At 48.7% G+C, this 19,185-nt stretch overlaps 1 protein-coding gene and 1 non-coding gene across 2 annotated transcripts in view; both read right to left on the bottom strand.

The window, feature by feature from the left end:
* Positions 1 to 8,246: 8,246 nt before the first annotated feature.
* LOC138963313 (5S ribosomal RNA) lies at positions 8,247 to 8,365 on the bottom strand. The gene has a single exon (XR_011454779.1). It is a non-coding gene; the product is annotated as a 5S ribosomal RNA (ribosomal RNA).
* A 3,358-nt stretch (positions 8,366 to 11,723) lies between these two features.
* The window catches only part of LOC138961179 (E3 ubiquitin-protein ligase rnf213-alpha-like), a 34,567-nt gene continuing 27,105 nt past the window's right edge, over positions 11,724 to 19,185 (bottom strand). Inside the window, exons 7-11 of the mRNA XM_070332778.1 lie at positions 17,512 to 17,729; positions 15,350 to 15,654; positions 14,316 to 14,551; positions 13,454 to 13,684; positions 11,724 to 11,808 (exon numbers count right to left, since the gene is read on the bottom strand). Of these exons, the coding sequence (XP_070188879.1) occupies positions 11,724 to 11,808; positions 13,454 to 13,684; positions 14,316 to 14,551; positions 15,350 to 15,654; positions 17,512 to 17,729 (1,075 nt within the window). The remainder of the gene's footprint in view (positions 11,809 to 13,453; positions 13,685 to 14,315; positions 14,552 to 15,349; positions 15,655 to 17,511; positions 17,730 to 19,185) is intronic.

The raw sequence follows: 19,185 nt of genomic DNA, 5'->3' as shown, positions 1-19,185 counted from the left end.
CATGTTTTGTCATATGTATTAAATGAATCAAAGATAAAATATTTGCAGTTGTAGCTTCATAAAATAATGTTCACGAGAACTTCAATTTTCGACTTATTGGAAGAACTACGGAAGCGTCTGAAGTTTCAAACTGTAACTTTAAAAACATTCAGTTCTTGACCCGAACACGACCCTGCTGTGACTTTGAAATCTGACGAGGGTCTGGACCAGGTTTGGTTAGTCTGGAGGTTATCAAATCCTGGAAAAGTGTGTAGTTTCATAGATCTAGCTTAAAAAACAGAGAAAACTTGAACAAGAAGCTTGTAAGCAGGACAGTCAGCTAGCACATCTAACAATACTCATTACTACTACTCACCGATTACTCAGCAACGTCAAAAACCAAATGTCCGATAACCGGCTTACCTTGGTAAAGTGAATATTCTTAACTACAATGCCATCACCTTATCTACCAGTCCCTACTATTCAGACTTTGTCACAAGACAGAGTTATCTACCACACAAGATTAAGTTGATTGTCTAACGATGTTGTCAGGCAGCTAGACATCAACTAATCGAAAATTTTTAATGAAATTTTCATTTGATTAATATACTTACCCGAATCACATAATTAGCATTGACACACTTCGAGATGCTTAGGTCTGATAAATGCTACCCGTCTAGGTATAAGGGAAGCAACCCCAACTAAACAAGTGACAGCACCATGGTTTGTTTGTTTGTTTGTTTGTTTGTTTGCTTAACGCCCAGCCGACCACGAAGGGCCATATCAGGGCGGTGCTGCTTTGACATATAACGTGCGCCACACACAAGACAGAAGTCGCAGCACAGGCTTCATGTCTCACCCAGTCACATTATTCTGACACCGGACCAACCAGTCCTAGCACTAACCCCATAATGCCAGATGCCAGGCGGAGCAGCCACTAGATTGCCAATTTTAAAGTCTTAGGTATGACCTGGCCGGGGTTGGAACCCACGACCTCCCGATCACGGGGCGGACGCCTTACCACTAGGCCAACCGTGCCGGTGACCGAATGATGTTATTCACACAATACCATTTGGCGATCTCTAAAAAATCATTTAAAAACAAACTATACTGTTCAAAAAAAGAAACGCATAGCTTGTAATATTTGGTTAATTTAGTTATATGGCTACAAGGATATCCACCAAACTGCAGAAAATGTTTATCTGGTCGTCGACCTTTCGTCCATTGCCACAAGTGAGCTCTGCACGTGACGCATGCGTTATCAGTGGCTACAATGTCAAAATTGCTCATTTGGCATGACCACTCGTCATGCTTCAGTGTAATGTCGTGAAACTCGGGGAATATTGAGCTCTCACCATGTCTTCCAAAACCCATAAAAGCGGATTGTTCGCCACAAAGAAATCAGACGACAATTCAGCGACGAAAGATGGCCCAATTGAGCAGAGAAGACCGCCAAATTGCATTGGGTCGTTTCAAGCAGACCAAAGTCAAAGTGCAATCGCCAGGCACTTCCACGTGTCCCAGAGCACCATCAGTAGACTGTGGGTCAGGTTTCAAGCCACTGGCTCCGTTGCTGACTTGCCACGAGCGGGAAGACCAAGGGCGACAACTGCTGCTCACGACCGCTTCATACGGCTCCGCCACCTCCGGAATCGTTTCCTGTCAGCCTCATCTTCTGTCCAGGCTCTCCCCGGGCCACACCGATTATCGGACCAGACCGTGCGGAACCGCCTGCATGAAGCTGGTTTGAGAGCTCGCAGACCTCACAGAGGAGCTGTCCTCACCCGCCGCCATCGCCAGAACCGAGTGCAGTGGGGCAACCAGCACCTTCGCTGGACCGTCCGGAATCACTGGAGACACGTGTGGTTCAGCGACGAGTCCTACTTCCTGCTCCAGCGACATGATGGTCGGAGGAGGGTCTACCGGAGAGTAAACGAACGTTACGCGCCCAACTGTGTGGATGAGGCACCCGTTCATGGTGGTGGAGGCGTCATGGTGTGGGGGGCGATCAATACCGCTGGAAGGAGCACCCTGGTGCACGTCCAAGGGCGCATAACTGCCCAGCGATACGTGGAGGAAATTCTGCGCCCACACGCCCTTCCTCTTCTGGCTGACCAGGATGCCATATTCCAGCAGGACAACGCTCGCCCGCACACAGCACGACTCACCACCCAGTTCCTCACCGACCACCATGTCCAGGTGCTTCCCTGGCCATCCATGTCGCCAGACATGAACCCGATAGAACACCTCTGGGATGAATTGGACAGACCTGTGCGCAGGCGAGAAGAAGCGCCGGCAAATCACCGCGATCTATTGCAGGCACTTCAGGAGGAGTGGGACACCATCCCACAGCAAGATATCCGGCATCTGATCCAGTCCATGCCCAGAAGGTGCCGGGCAGTTGTTGCTGCTCAAGGCAGTCACACCCCCTACTGACTTGACAGCCTCGGCACCCAATCGTATTGATTGACTGATTGATTTGAAGATGCAAATGAACTGTGTGTGCATTCAACTGTGTCCATACCAAATTTCAAACAAATAATCTAAATATTGGATTTTCTGTTAATTTTTTTGAAAAATAAAACAAATTTGGCAAGTAGCAACTATTTACTGAAATCAAGAAGTATCTTAGTTCTAGCAGTACATATTGGGCACACCCTGTCGAATGCACACTGGACTGTGTGTATACGCCGTCACAATCAAGGCAAGTAACTCAGTGAGAATAAACATTAGCAAGAACCGCAACTTGAACACACTCGTAACACCTTAACTCATTCGCTGCGTGTCGGAACTGGAATTCCGACACCTGTGTTTAGCGTTGGCCGCGTGCCTGTACTTGAGTTCCGACGAATATCACGAATTTTTAAAGGTGTAAACGGTCCTGCTGACCAAGGGAAACAACCCCTGCAATGAACTTCTATCTGTCTACAGTGAAACCATTCACTGTAAACAGTTCCTTCCTTTCAATTGTTGGGATTGTAAGGCTTCTTTTTAAGCCTACTGTCTATATGATACTTACCGAGACAGTACTATTCTTGCACATTATCTATTATAGGCCGAAAAAATTGGACAAAACGCTGAGTGGGTACAATTATCTCCCATAACCATGCGCCACCGTGGATCCCAAGCACTGTCCGAGTGCTTCCCCCTTACAGGATGTAGGTGGCGCGTCCTCTTTCTTTATGAGCTGCAGACCCTCAAAAAGCCCATAACATATCAAGAGGGGAGGCGGGAGGGAAACTCTAATAGTACTGTCTCGGTAAGTATCATATAGACAGTAGGCTTAAAAAGAAGCCTTACAGTCAATATAACACTTACCTCGACAGTACTATTCTTGCACAGAATACCAGAGTGGTGTGAGGGTGATATGTAGAGTATTAAACTCCTTAATCAAAATCACTTAAATCCAAAAATTAAGATACCCAGGTAATTTTCGAACAGTACTACCGTAAAAGAAAATATACCCAAGAAACATACCTTAGACTGACGTGACCATGCTGGCAACCACTGCTGTGTGGTGAACTCAATGTCAAAGTCCAGGCCACTCAAAGCTTGAATACCACTGAGTCTACGGCAAGTGGCTAAAGCGATGAGGAACAATTAGTCTTAAAAATCAGCAACTTGATACTGATGCCTGCCAGGGGTTCAAACTCATTGCTACGCAGGAGTTTGAGGACCAGAAAGACATCCCCCTTGGGAAATGAAACCCGAGGTTTAGACACCGCTGCATTGCTAATACCCGAAAGGACATTAGCGATGAGGGAGGACCTGATCAAGTGTTCAGGTCTGTGACCAGTAGCGGCCGCAATCGTGGAAGCGATGGCAGATCTGTATCCAAAAAGAGTCTTAGAAGAAAGACTCTTCTTTTGATACACTTCCACCAGGAAGTTGGCCAAGTCCTGTGTTGAGGGATAAAGCGGCTTTATCCCCTTGGACAAGGCGAAGGTGGCCCAAGCTCTCCAGCGTAAGTCGTAGAGCTGATTAGTTGATCGCCTCTTAGCGTTCAAGGAAAACTCTACTGAACTCTTGTGCAATCCTAGTGCAAGCAGTTTGGAGCGCACAAGAGCCATGCGGTCAAGCACAGACTCTCTGGACGTGGATGAGGGAGGCATGATCGAGGCTGGAGCAGACCTCCCCCGTCCAGATCCAGAGGTAGAGGGTCTACGTGGGTGAGACCGCGAAGATCTGGAAACCACGGAGCTGTTGGCCAGTAAGGCGCGACCAAAATCAGTCTTGGTCGTTCCTGCAGATATTTTGCCAGCACCCTCGGAATCAGAGATGTCGGGGGATAGGCGTAAGCATCGAGGAGCCTCCACAAGAGAGTGAATGCGTCCAAGTGGAACGCATTCATGTCTCGAAAGGGGCTGACGTACCTGGGAAGCCGAGCGCTGAATCGAGTTGCGAACAGATCGATCAGAGGACGGTCCCACCTTGCCCACAGACGCTGTAGAACGTTGTGAGCGATGGTCCATTCTGTGGAGAGAACCTGATCGCCCCGACTGAGAATGTCGGCCAGGGCGTTCAGTTTCCCCGGAACGAACTGGACTGACATCCGGACCTGATTGGTCTGGCACCAGAGCAGAATCTCCTCCGCCAACAGGGAGAGGGACCGAGAATTGGTGCCCCCCTGGTGGCGAAGGTAAGCTAAGCATGTGGTGTTGTTGTCCCCGTTGAAAATCAGAGGGGCCAAGGACAGGCCGAATGGGAGGGCCCGAAACTCGAACACTGTGCCCTCCCAAACGAACCGGAGCAGATGTCGGTACCCCGGGGCCACCAGGATGTGGAAGTAAGCATCCTGGAGGTCCCAGACATGGCCCAATCGTTTGGCCGGATGGCCAACCGGACCGACGAAGGGGTTTCCATCTTGAACTTGCACCTGTGAAGGTACAAGTTCAAGGTGGAGAGGTCCAACACCGGCCTGAACCGGCCGTCCTTTTTGGGGACGGTGAACAGGCGGGAGCAGAACCCCGGAGAAGGCTGAGAAAGGGGGTAGACCGCCTTCTTCTCGACCAACGAGTTCACCTCGTCCTGAAGAGCCTGCCATCTGGCAGGGTCTCGAGGAGGGGGGAACGTCCAGGGTAGAGCGGACAATGGAGGTTGTGACGACAGCGGTAGAGAAAACCCCGACCACACCACCCTCAAGAAAAACTGGTTGGAGACCAGTCTGCCCCACATGCCGCGGGCCCGAAAAAGGGAACCGACGGACGAAAGAGGGGCAACTTGAGGGGGCGTCAACGTAGGGCCGGGACTCACTGAAAATTCTGCTGGCGGGCAGGCGCAGGCTTGCGACCACCCCCCCTGGTGGTGCTGCTTCCCCTTACCTGTCTGAGCACCCTTCGTCTTGCTTGGGAACGCGACAGGCGCCTAAGAGGAGGAAGAAGGAGGCAGTGAAACTGGCTTCTTCTTCTTCTTCTGAGGCTGGGAGCTGGAGGTGACTGTAGCACTTCTCTTACTCCCCGCCGCCGTCGCCGAAGCAGCGAGGCCAACCATCAGAGAATCAGTGTTCCTCTGGCGTGTGGACTCCACCACAGAACGAACAGTGTCCGGATGAAAGAGGGAAGAAGGCTGAGGAAACGTGTTCCTCAGACTCTTCCTCATATCCGGAGGCACTATAGAAGTAGGCAGAAAATGATCACGGCCAATAAAGTGGACCCGTGTTCCAATGGCCAATTCTGCCGCAGACGTCACGCACGATCGCACGGCATGCAAAGCCCGATCCACTCGAACCGTGTCAAGGACCCGAGTGGAATCGGACTCTGCCCGATCGGGAGGGTCCAACAGTGTGGACAGCGTGCTCATCCATGTCAAGGCCTGTGATTGGGCCTCGACTGTGGAAGAAACGGTGGCCTCAAGATTGTGGAACGAAGCAGAGCTCAGTTCCACCTTCTTGACCGAAGGCACCTCCCCAACGAACACATCACCGTCAGCCCCACCCTAAACACTCGAAGTCTGGAAAGGGAGAGTTCGAGAGTCAAAGGGAAAAGGGAGGGACGAAACAGATTGGACACGAGGAAACAGTGGAGGTGCGCCTCCCGAAGGAAAGCATGGCACTGAACCCGCGTCCTCCCGAGGAACATAGGTCGCGTTTGCACGTGAATCTGTACTCCTCAGGCGATGTGCTGCCGCTTCCACCGTGGCACTAAGACTAGGGTGGAACAAAAATTGCCGGCGGCCGGATCGTTCATAAAACGAGCCGCCGGCAGACGCGGCGTGAGCCTCCCGCGCCCGGGCCGAAGCGGACTCAAAGGACGAGAGGGCGTCTCAGGGAAGGACGTCCTGAAACTGTTCAAACGTCCTTCTAGCTGTGCGAGGGCGAGCCTCCTGCCTCTCGTCCTCAGACCCCGGGTCCAGGTCCTGTGTGTCAACACTAGACGACAGACGCTTAAGAGAGGCATCCGTGACGTCAAGACGCCGCGTGATGTCTGTCATGTACTGTTGGAAAGTACGAAGCATAGCTTCGGAAGTTCCATCAGAAACCGGCAAGGGTAGAGGATCAGTGTTAACCTCAGGGCGACCCTGATCCTCCTCCCTATCGTCCTCCGACTCACTCTCCTCTTCACTTCCCGACAACTCCTCAAAAGCAGGAGTGTAGGGAGCTTGAGGAGGAAGAGCCGAAAGCGATGAAGCAGGCTGTGAAGAAACGCCCACAGAAACAAGAGGCCGCGAAGACCCCTGCCCCAAAGACGAAACGTCTCCAGCAGCCGAAGGGGGAGAAAAACAACAACCCTGCGACTATTGGGTCAGCCCAGCCAACGAACCCCCGCCATTTATAGACTGAACAGGAACCCATCGGGTCTGATCAGAAAAGAAATGGTCCGGTCCGGTAGGGTGGTCCGGTGTTCCGGTCCGGTGGTCCGGTCCGGTCCCGTACCATCCGGAGGTCCCGTTCGGCACCGAACCATCGTACCCACAGAAGTGTTCGGGTGGTTAGGTCCGGACGTGGACATACCATACCATCCGGACCCGTAGGTCCGGTGGTCCGGTATGGTCCGGTTCGGTGCCAGACCATCCAGACCAACAGAGGTGGTCGGGTGGTCCGGCACCGGACCATCCGGACCCGTAGGTCCGGACCCGTAGGTCCGGTACCATCCGGAGGTCCTGTTCAGCACCGAACCATCCGTAGGCACAGAAGTGTTCGGGTGGTTCGGTCCGGGCGTGGACGTACCGTACCATCCGGACCCGTAGGTCCGGTTCGGTGCCAGACCATCCGGACCAACAGAGGTGGTCGGGTGGTCCGGACCGGTCCGGTAGGGTGGTCCGGTGTTCCGGTCCGGTGGTCCGGTCCGGTCCCGTACCATCCGGAGGTCCCGTTCGGCACCGAACCATCCGTACCCACAGAAGTGTTCGGGTGGCTCGGTCCGGACGTGGACATACCGTACCATCCGGACCCGTAGGTCCGGTGGTCCGGCATGGTCCGGTTCGGTGCCAGACCACCCGGACCAACAGAGGTGGTCGAGTGGTCCGGTCCCGACCGGACCACTGGTCCGGTACGGTACCATCCGGACCCGTAGGTACCGGACCATCCGAACCCGTAGGTTCGGTCCGGTCCCGTACCATCCGGAGGTCCCGTTCGGTACCGAACCATCCGTACCCACAGAAGTGTTCGGGGTCCGTCAAGGGCCAGAGGTACTGTCCCGCACCGGACCCTAAGGTCCGGTACGGTCCCGTACCATGGGTCCCGTCCGGACCAAACCCGGAGGTCAAGTCCAGTCGGGACCCGTGGGTCCGGTTCGATCCCGACCCGTAAGCCTGGAACGTTCCGGACCCTTGGTCCGGACCATCCGTCACCCGAACACCAGACGCTAAGGAATGGCGTGGGGTCAAGACGGTCCGGTCGGAGGTGTCGGTCTGAGCAACAGAAACAATGTTCCCGTCGCCCTGACCATTCGACAGAAGTACCACGTTCTGTCGAACACCTCCACGTCCAGTAACTAGTCGGCCGGAGCGTTTCAAGAGGGACAGCCACCAGTCACACGGACGTCAGAGGGAACCGTAGTAGCAGTGGTCGTAGGCACGAAGCCTGAAACCCCTGCCCCCACAGGACCGCCCTGAACGGGGTCAATTCGCATCCCAACCCCAGCGGGGAGGGAATTCAGAGACCCCGTCATCTCCTCCGATCTCCCCCCCCAGGAGGCCGAAACTACTGTCGAAACAGCAGCAGACGACCCAGCGAGGGAGTTCAGAGGAGGACCCGTGTCCCTCCTGGCTTCCACAGCGGTGGAAACCGAGGAGGGCACAGGAGAGGCACCGGAAAAGGAAGATTTTAATGCCAACTGCACCCGGTGTTCCCAGGCGGTCACCCATCCAAGTACTAACCGGGCCCGACGTTGCTTAACTTCGGTGATCGGACGAGAACCGGTGTTTTCAACGTGGTATGGCCGTTGGCTGTCAAAACCTGAGTCTCTCCAGTAGCCCCTAGATCGGATTCACCAACCCCCAAAGAGGGTTGGGAATCGACCTGCCCCCGGATTCGAGCCAGGGAGGAGAAGGAAACCTTCCCCCCAGGCTTGAAACCGGGAGGAGCTGAAGCCTGAGACTGAGGGCCGGACAACGGCGTCGAAGGGGGGGAAGCCTGTTCCACTGAAGGAGAAGGAGAAAGAAGCTTTTTCTTTCCCCTCGACCTTCCCCGAACCTTCGACGGCGCAGCCCCGCCCGAAGTCCCAGGCTCAAGCCCAGCCTGTCAAGCTCAAACAGGCTTTCTCCGCCCTCCCTCGCCGCAAACGCAAAGCGTTTGGGGAGGGAGAGTCGGAGCGCCGAAAGGTCCCCTTCTCCGTGCGCAAAACATGACGCTGGGCGCCCGGAGAAGGGTTGCCCCCGGCAGACTCTGGTTCCGTAGAACCAGAGCCCAAAACAGGACGAGACATCCTACCTCGCCCTGTACGTACCCTTAAAGACCGAGAATTAACAAAATTCAAAGAAAATTTAGGTCAATACTCAAGTGAATGCGGCGAAACGAGAAGAAGACGACCGGTCACCACGAAGTAGGACGGGAGGCACGCCGAGTCCGCCACACAACAACGGAGGCACAAGTTGAAGGAAACACAACGTAGCCTCAAGCCAGAAGTGGAATAACACACAATAATCCAACAGGTGATAGTCCACACAGAAAAGAAGCCTCTTAGTCCAAAATAATCCGGGAGCGTAGCAGAAACACAGCCGGTCTGACACGCGCGAAAAAAGAAAGAGGACGCGCCACCTACATCCTGTAAGGGGGAAGCACTCGGACAGTGCTTGGGATCCACGGTGGCGCATGGTTATGGGAGATAATTGTACCCACTCAGCGTTTTGTCCAATTTTTTCGGCCTATAATAGATAATGTGCAAGAATAGTACTGTCGAGGTAAGTGTTATATTGACTAATTTGATTTTGTTGACGGTGTGCGACCCACGTGTTTTGACTTTTGATGGCGGATCGTTCTGCTGACAAGACGTAGTAACTTGAAAAGAGTGCTAGAACTTGTTATTCAGTACGGTTCTGATCTTGACCTTAGTGATGATGATAGTGGAGATGATACTTTAGATTCTGGTGACGAGTTTGTGCCAATGGACGATCATTTGGGTGATGATTCGAGCAATGAAAGTGTCGATCATGGCATTGTGTATGATGAACCCATGACGTAGAAAGTTGTTTGTTTTTTGCTTCAAAGAGGTAGTTTGACTGGATGTGAAGACAACAAAAGGTATGTTCTTTCAAATGTTTCATATATTTTCTAAAAGAGCAAGTTTCAAACTTTGCAAAAAATGTAAGGTAGGTAAGGTTATTTTGTGTTGTTGATTTTTATTATTTTTTTTAAAATGGGTCAAAATCGTGCGATTTGAGGGAACACAGGGACAATTTAACAATTTAGACGCGCCTCGATTATGCTTGACACTCACCAGTTCAAGTCTATTTAACAGTAATTTTTGTTTCTGATTCACCAGCAACACTCTTGACATTTGAAACAGTGCATATCAGCTTGATTTTGTGAGAAAAAAAACTGCAGCAGTGTGTTACTGGTGTTTCATTCAAGAACAAAAAAGTTTCAGTGTGCTTCAAATTGGATATTTTGCCTGGATATGAAGACAACAAAAGGTATGTACTTTCAAATGTTTCATATATTTTCTAAAAGAGTAAGTTCCAAACTTTGCAAAAACAAAGGTATGTAAGGTTATCTTGTGTTGTTGATTTTTTATAATTTTTTCAAAATGGCTCTAAATCGCGCGCTGGCAGGGAACACAGGGGAAATTTAGACGCGCCTTGAATGAGTTAATACCCTGAGGGTACGGGGCTTAGGAAGTCTTCTTGCCCCTAGCATAGATTGCTGAGTAAGAACGACCGTTGTGGCTTCTGTGAATGGAGCACTAAGCCAAAAGTTTTAACTGTTCTGAGTTTACTCTGGCCCTTGCCGAGAGCAGTGTGGCCACGTCATTCTCAGAAGAGTCGTCGCGAGAAGTAGTGACGCAGTCATGGCTCCTATGCGTGAACATAGAAGCGTCTCTGCCGTATGTGACAACTCAAAAGACGCATGCCCGACATCCTGTAGGGAGGAGAAGAAGGCGTCGTTAAAGAAAAACCCTGCGTTTTGGGGAGTAGGGCGAAAAGTTCCGGAAGGATCAGAAATGTCGTCCTGAGCAGAGAACACGTATTAAGCTAATGCGCGAAGACTTAGTCCGAGCAGGCCTGAAGTCATCCGATATGGAAGTGGGGTGGGGCGGAATGGCCGCCCAAAGAGATCCCCCTTCCGGAAAAAAGAAAACTAGACGAACCTCTGCCGTTTTTCCCTGGCTTGCTAAAAAAGCAGTCGGAAAAAGGACGTGGTTGGCCTCCTCCGCGTAAGAGAACTGAGTCCCCAAGAGCGGAGGAAGTGTCCTGCCAACATTCAGCCTCCAGTGGAGAAGCTTCTTTCTTTCTTTATTTGGTGTTTAACGTCGTTTTCAACCACGAAGGTTATATCGCGACGAGGGAAAGGGGGGAGATGGGATAGGGGAAAGGGGGGAGATGGGATAGAGCCACTTGTTAAGTGTTTCTTGTTCACAAAAGCACTAATCAAAAAATTGCTCCAGGGGCTTGCAACGTAGTACAATATATGACCTTACTGGGAGAATGCAAGTTTCCAGTACAAAGGACTAAACATTTCTTACATACTGCTTGACTAAAATCTTTACAAACATGACTATATTCTATACAAGAACCACTTAAGGGTAATAAGTGAAGAATTGTATGGGTGAGAAAAGGAAAGTAAAAGGACTTTGGGGAGGCAGAAATAGAGAAGAAACAAGAAAAAGATCCTAATTAGGTTCACGGCATCGAGAGTGATGCGACCTTCTCTCAGAAGTTAGTAGAGAAGGCTCCCCCATCCACCACCCGGGGGACGCGCCTCTACGCCAATTAGGGGGCGCGAGGAGCGGAGAAGCTGATGGGTATCCATCGCTGAGCCCCCGCATATGAACCCTGTGACCCGAAGCAGCTTGCAGCCTAAGCCTCGTTGAATTATTCATTTGTTCCGAGTAAACCTTAGAAAGCAATAAGGCCAAGTCATTCACGGAAGTGTTGAGTGACGTATAAAAAAACGTCATCTTCCTCTGAACCAGCAGCGTGACGGAGGCTGCCCGCCAGTCTGAAGAAAGCCACTGGCTAACTGACGGAGGCGCCTGGCTGTGTGCGTGCCGCCATGGCCGTGCAGGCCTAAAATCGCCCGAGGAGGAGGGGGTTTGTGGAGGCCTAGTCATCCTCCGAAATATGTCTCAGCACAACGTCCGACGCTTTCAACATGTTTGAAGAAAGTAAGAAGGAAGAGCGAAACGGTTGTCGTCCTCCTCGTAGGAGTCCGAGCGCTCTCGTGTGGAGGACCTGTCCAGCAAAAGGTCAGAGTCCAGCTGAGTAACAGGCGTACCACCGCTTGTGCAAGCGATAATCCAGCTTAAACCCCATCCTGCCTCAAGGGAGAGGGTGGGTAGCTGTCGCCACCTCCTGCCGAAAGGCCGGAGAAGAGAGTGTCTGTGCGAAGTCTACCCGTCTCCCAATGCTGTGAAAGCGAGAGTCTAGCTATACTCCTATCCTGCCCCGATGGAGGAAGGGGGTGAGAAGCTGAAGCAGCGTCCTGCCGAAAAGGCAGGGGTGAGAGGGTATGCCACGCAGCCTGGAAAGGTCGTTCATACTCCCCATAAAGCTAAAGTAGTCACAAAGCTTCATCCCTATCACCGCATCTTAGCCCCTATTGTTCCAGCTGAACAGGCTGGAAGGGGTAGGTATGCTCAGTCGTAGCAAGAGGCCTTGTATAGCTTCCTCGCTATGCTGTGTGACGCCAATCTTCACTCCTCCCCTGCCCGAGACGGGAGGGGGTGTGTTTCAAAAATTAGTGAAGCTCGCCACGCTTCCACGCTCTCCTGCCCCGAGGACGGTGGGTGGGTAGCCGAAACAGCCACCTGCCTGAAAGGCGGGTGAGTGGGGATATGTGTCACGGCCGGACCAGGCCTCCCATACTCCACCTGCTGTGCGAGTGGCAAATCCCAGTCCCTCTATTAAGCCACGAGGGCGGAAGAGGGTGGGTAGTTGTCACAGCGTCATACCTGACAGGCGGGTAAGCAGAGGGATGTGACCAAGCCTGAAACGGCTGCACGTAAACCCCATGCTGTGAACTCGCCAGGCTAGCTTGAGCCCTGTCACGCCCCGAAGGGGCTGGGGGAAGGGTGGCAAGACAAAACTGCATCCTGCCTCAGAGGCGGAAAGGACGGGGCATAGCCGTCCGAAACGCCCACCCCGTCGGGGAAGTACTTAGCGGCCACAGAGGGCGCTCTTTGCATTGCCAGCCGAAAATCAGAAGGCAGCGCTGTGCATTAAGCAGCATCCCCCCTGAAGGGTGGAAGGACGGGGTATGAGACGAAACCGTAAACGGCCGCCCAAACCCGTCAAGCTGCTGACGTCCCATAGCCCCACCGGTCTCCCACTGACCCCAAGGGGGGGGGAGAGGGTTGGTAGCCGTGGACAATACCCGCTGATAAGGTGGGAGAGCTCGAGCCTGCGAAGTAGCCCACCGACAGTAAGCTTTGTGAATGCCGAGAGTGAGTAGAGAACGAACGTCCTATCCATGTGGTGTCAAAGTCGAGAATGATTGGGCAGGAAACCAGCGCACACGTGGGGCGAGGTGCATGATGGGTAACCAAGATAGGGGTCAAGCCATAGCTACGGCCATGGTGTCTCTTTTTTAACTTGGTTACCACCCTTTCAAGGGCAGGTAATTTGAGTAGTTTTTGACACCTAACATGTGAGATCACAGTGAATGCATTTAGGAGAATTGCGGTAAGAATATGTAATTTAATGAAAGCGATGTGTACATTTTTTGGCAAACGGAGAGAGTTGTGAGTTTGACTTCGTTTGTGTCAGCTCTGGAATGTGGTACATACAATATCACTCACTTGCTCCAATAGCAACAAAGAAGAAAAACGTGAAATAGTGCAAGATCTGGTATAATGATGACTGTATAACCTGAACTTACGTCATAGTGGCATCCATAAAAGAGCGCTTCCGCCTGGTTAAATGTTCAAGTCCCCACCACTCTGGAGTCATGAAAGAAGCAGATGGTTCAAGATCCTGGTATGGAAAAGACTTCTCCTCAAGAAAATGCAGAAGAGGTACACAGCAAAGCCAGGATGGGTCAGATGCATGATTCAAGTAACCTCCAGGATCTGTGCGCTCAATCAGGGCTAAAACTTTCTTCGCAAGCTCACTGAAAACAGCACAAGAGGACATGGAATTAAATCACCCAAAGGACATGATGGATGTTGAACTGTTATTGACTTAACAGACTGTTTTCAATGCCATCTTTATCAGAATATCAATATGCAACAATGGCTGCGTTTTCAGAATGAACATGTATTTTGATCTGAACGAACTTCATGCACCTTATTTTGGACTTGTAAGAGTTGGGCTTGTCTTGTCAAGATATTGGACCATATCACCACACTGAAAACATTTAAAGCTTAATAAATGTCTTTCAATGTGTTTTTAGTGGTCTCCAGTCTTTTAGAGCAAGGAGGCATACATGTTTTGTCAGCTAGAGTTACATTGGGGTGGTTAAGCATCTTGCTGTATTTCTTTTGAAGTTTAACTTTAAGCATTGAATGTTACCATATGTCTTACCACTTCTCACTAGCCATATTCAGTTTTAATTCAAAACTGTATTTTTTTAATGATTTCCTTATAATGTCAGAACCCTAGAAATTCCAGAAAAATAGTTATTCTTTTCCAGAGCTAAAGAATTCTGGTCTATTATCCTTTTTTCAATAAAAGCCAATTACAGCTTACTCCATAACCATGTACATGTACTGCACAGACTACAAAGAAATGACTGCACTAACCTCTTGTTCATCATGTTTGCTGGATAATGTGAAGTCAGCATGTCAAGATCTGCACATGTTGTGTTGTTTATTTCTGGTCTGATCAGCAAGGAAAAGCACAGAGTCTGGGTGCAGTTGATCTTCAGATCAATTCTGAAATGTTCGACCAGCAGAAGCAGGAATACTCCTAATGTTACAGTTGCTTTTGTTGCAGTCATTTTTTTGATGACTGGAGTCACAAGCACAGTATCCAAGACCTGAAGAACAAGAAAAGCAAATGCTTTATATGACTCCCAGGGCTTTGTCATGTTTCATTACAGTGCCCCCCCCCCCCCCCCCCCCCAATAAAAGACTCTCTCTTTTATTTCCTTCATAGCTCAGTGGACATTTTCAGTAGTCATTCTCAACTTGAAGGTCCTAGTGACCCAGTATAATTAACAGACCCAAGGTGAAGGCTTGATGAGGTACAATGAACTTCCTGTTAAAAACACATGGACAAAACACGTGGAAACTTCACTAGAACAAGGATTGCTTCGCAGGAATGATCAGCACATAGAAGCCCTGTTCGCCCTAACCTAGATGGAGCTATACTCACTTTGCAAAAGTAAATCCTTAATAACACGTTCTCTCACAAAATTCTCACATGCTACACCGCGTGGGAAACATATTTGACCCTTTCGGATTGTACCTTCTGCAGAGACAGCGAAAGATTCACAATCACTTTCAGCTGTGGAAACAAGTAAAACGGTTACATCCCTTTGTTTAAAAACATGACATAATGGTAAATTTGATGCGGTTGTGAAGACACTTTTCTCAATTCTTGTGAAAAACATACCGGAAGTTTGTTGTCCCCCAATAAAGGGGATAGCCAAGACTAATAACGGCGGCCACCATGCGCAATGTCCCAACTCCTACTGGAAGTCGTGAATAGATCTTCTGCAGCAAACATTTTCATGCATTTTTAACTTCCGCATCCATGCCTTCCTTTGAGTGGTTTTAAGCTTCAAATCAAAATTTAACTTCAGGAAGAAAATTTAACATATATGATCAAATACCTGCATCATCATTGCATTATCAATGGACTGTAGAGTGGTATCAAGCATCTGATACATCAAGCTGCTCATGATCTGTGCTGTCTGATCCAGGAAGCTTTCCATGGACTGTCCGTTTGCAGCAGGCAAAAGACTGGCCTTGTAAATGTCCTCAACAGAAGGCAAGAACACCTCAGCAGCAGCAATGACATCTTGACGAAATTTTGTACTGAACTGTCCATATCCAAAGAATCCCCTCAGACGGTTGAATCCACTTTCTTTCAGAGCCCCAGGAAAGTAGGAAACACCATCAAACCTATGCCATGTCCCTGACAAATAAAGACAAAATTAAATTGAAAAATAAAACAGAATAATAACGCAAAATCATATGCAGTCAGAATGAAATGTGTTTGCACTGATGTATCAACATACATACAAAAAGAGCTTCACTTTTAAAGCGTGAGCTATGGACAGTACAGTGGGACTGCTGGTCCACTTTCTACTTATTCAGCATGTACCCTAACTTTCTTTCTTTCTTTATTTGGTGTTTAACGTCGTTTTCAACCACGAAGGTTATATCGCGATGGGGAAAGGGGGGAGATGGGATAGAGCCACTTGTTATATGTTAATTGTTTCTTGTTCACAAAAGCACTAATCAAAAATTTGCTCCAGGGGCTTGCAACGTAGTACAATATATTACCTTACTGGGAGAATGCAAGTTTCCAGTACAAAGGACATAACATTTCTTACATACTGCTTGACTAAAATCTTTACAAAAATTGACTATATTCTATACAAGAAACACTTAACAAGGGTAAAAGGAGAAACAGAATCCGTTAGTCGCCTCTTACGACATGCTGGGGAGCATCGGGTAAATTCTTCCCCCTAACCCGCGGGGGGTACCCTAACTTTGAAGTAACCTTAAAATCATCTGTGCATTAATAAGTCATACTGTATTTTTGTAAACAAATGTTACAGGGTGACACAGTTGTCCCCCTTGTCACAGCAGCTGTTCTGCAGAGTTGTATCATATGCCAGCCTTGTGTATGCATGGAGCATATGTAAAGCTCAAACGGTCGTGAGTTCGAATCCCGGCCACAGCCGCCTGGTGGGTTAAGTGTGGAGATTTTTTCGATCTCCAAGGTCAACTTATGTGCAGACCTGCTAGTGGCTTATCCACCTTCGTGTGTACACGCAAGCACAAGACAAGTGTGCACGGAAAAGATCCTGTAATCCATGTCAGAGTTGGTGGGTTATAGCAACACAAAAATACCCAGCATGCTTCCTCCGAAAGCGGCGTATGGCTGCCAAATGGCGGGGTAAAAACGATCATACACGTAAAAATCCACTCGTGCAAAAACACGTGTACATGGGAGTTTCAGCCCACGAACGCAGAAGAAGAAGAAGAGCAGCTCAAACGTTCAATTGCTGCCGGTGAGACACCTGCAGGTTTTTAGAGCAGTCTGTGAGAAAGTCAGACTCTTGTTTATTCCTAGAATGCTATTGCAAGCCTCCGTGTTCAGTAAAGCAGCGGGTTACTAAATTAGCTTAAATTCATTCCTGTTTTGCCTTCAAAGGTAATTCCAGTGTTTCATACACTTGGTTACATATGGCACCTTTAACTTTCACCGTGCTTCATGGGTCGTGGATGACCCAGAACCTCACAAAAGTGTCTGTATCTCTGTAACTATTGCGAGTTTTTGATTGAGACTTCATGTAATCCTCAAACAGTCCATAGGACCCTCCCATCGACAACTTTCTGGAGGATTCTCTTTGTAAACAAACAAATGAACAATGACGTAATTTGAACTGGGCAGTCTGGATGATGTGGGTTGTGGGCGACCCATATGGAATTAAAGAAGGAATTTTCTATGTTTATCCCTATTCGGTTGGCGTGGGTCGCGTATGACCCATTCTCTGCAAAGAGGCGATAAAAAAACTGTATCCCTATTCGGATGGTATGGTACCTTTTACGTTGAATCCTTCTTTGAAAGTATTGGTCGTAGACTGTGGAGTCCAAATCATGATCTGGTGAAGTTTAAGCTACTTTTGTAAAGCTGCAGAAGCTCAGTAACAAAACACGGTTTATTTAACACAGACTTTCCTATTAAGAGAGACAGATAAGACAGACAGAAAACACAGAGTTAGAACACATGCAAAGAGAAACACAGGGAAGTATTAGTTACCAGCCTTTCCCCTTCTGTTTTGTGGGATCGTGAAAATTCTGTTCACCAAATACGGAGCAGTGCCAAGAAATCTTTGTTGAACTACCTCCCATACAACTTTGAGTTGGTTGTTTTTCTTTGACATCTTCTTCACAGTATACTTGTACGGGAATTCTGAGTCTCTCACATGCTTGGGCATCAATACTTTTCCTTCATACAAAAAGCCAACTGCTGTTTTTCTGCAAAAGAATAATGTACAAAGACACATAAGCAATTAAACAGAAGCAAAATGCAGCACAAGCTAGAGTTAACGCAAGCTGCATCCTCCTAAAGAGCTGTACGTTACAACTCTGTCAGTGCAAGGTCAGAGGCCCGCCAATGACCTTATGCACCATGGCTAGTGTGCAGGATTTGAGTAGCATCAAAAAGATAAGTATGCATACAATTCCCCTTGTAAATATACCAGCATGCAACGCATTAAACTTTATGCAGGGAAGGGCAAACACTCGTCAATTACTAGTCACACCCCCTTTTAGCACTAGGGGATACTGACCACAAGTTTCGCAATTAGACCAATCAGTGACCACTCATTTAGTCATTATCAGTTCATATATGATGTTACTTTTTAAGTGTCACTTCCTCCATTCAAAGCGTAAACACATTAGACAAATTGTTGTCCTATAACAGTATAAGCTCCAACAGTGAACCATGTCAAGGTGAGTGCCTGAAGTTTGTTTTGATAAACGGTGCCTACAATTCTGGCAGTATGAAAATGACATTGTCTGCTGCCATTCCTTCTGCAAGAGTATGCACCATGTGATCAAGTCAAAACAAAATCCGAAGAATCTGTACATTAATTAAGTCACTCCTTCATGTTAATGACTGATTTTTGTAACATAGGTCCATCCCTTAAGTTTTCATTCACTTAAATTGCCATGCAAATGTTTTGTTCGAAACAATTTTCATGAAAATAATGTTATAAATTATTGTCACGTCTGTGGCCACAATTGCCAATTTTCTTTTTGTCAATGTCTTCTTTGATCACGTTGGAATCCTTGATGTGTGTTCAACCTAAGCTTCATAAAAAAAAGCTTTAAGTGTACAGTAGAACCCCCTGTTTACGACTTTGGAAAAACCTTGAAAATTAGGTCGTAAAAAGGGGGGGGTCTTAAAAGGGGGGTTCTGAGTTTTTGGCCGGTCGGTCATGAATTTGGTTGCAGTGTATGTACTGTCATGTTTACACACAAACACACAGTTGCAGTTTACTGTCATATCAACACACACACACACACACACACACACACACACACACACACACACACACACACACACACACACACACACACACACACACACACACACACACACACACACACACACACACACACACACACACACACACACACACACACACACACCAAACACATTACAGCAGAACAACTTGGAACTCAAATTTTAAAGAAAATTTACTCATGGCGTAATGTTCGCTCCCCGCTCGGCGCTGAGTGAAGCACATTTGACATTGTGGCGCAACCAGTAAAATCCGAATGTCATAACTCGATAGAAAGCATAACGACTTTTCTCCCGAATCATCTTTCCGCTCATATGAATGATTCGTCGCCTTGCATCGCTAAACTTGACCACGATCGTTGAGGTCTTTGTACAGGCTCCTCTCTTTGCGTACTTTCGCTTCGC

The sequence above is a fragment of the Littorina saxatilis genome, linkage group LG3 (assembly GCF_037325665.1).
Source record: "Littorina saxatilis isolate snail1 linkage group LG3, US_GU_Lsax_2.0, whole genome shotgun sequence".
NCBI classification, from domain to species: Eukaryota; Metazoa; Mollusca; class Gastropoda; order Littorinimorpha; family Littorinidae; genus Littorina; species Littorina saxatilis.
The sequence above is the reverse complement of the archived record's forward strand: the minus strand, read 5'-3'. Positions and strand labels throughout refer to the sequence as shown.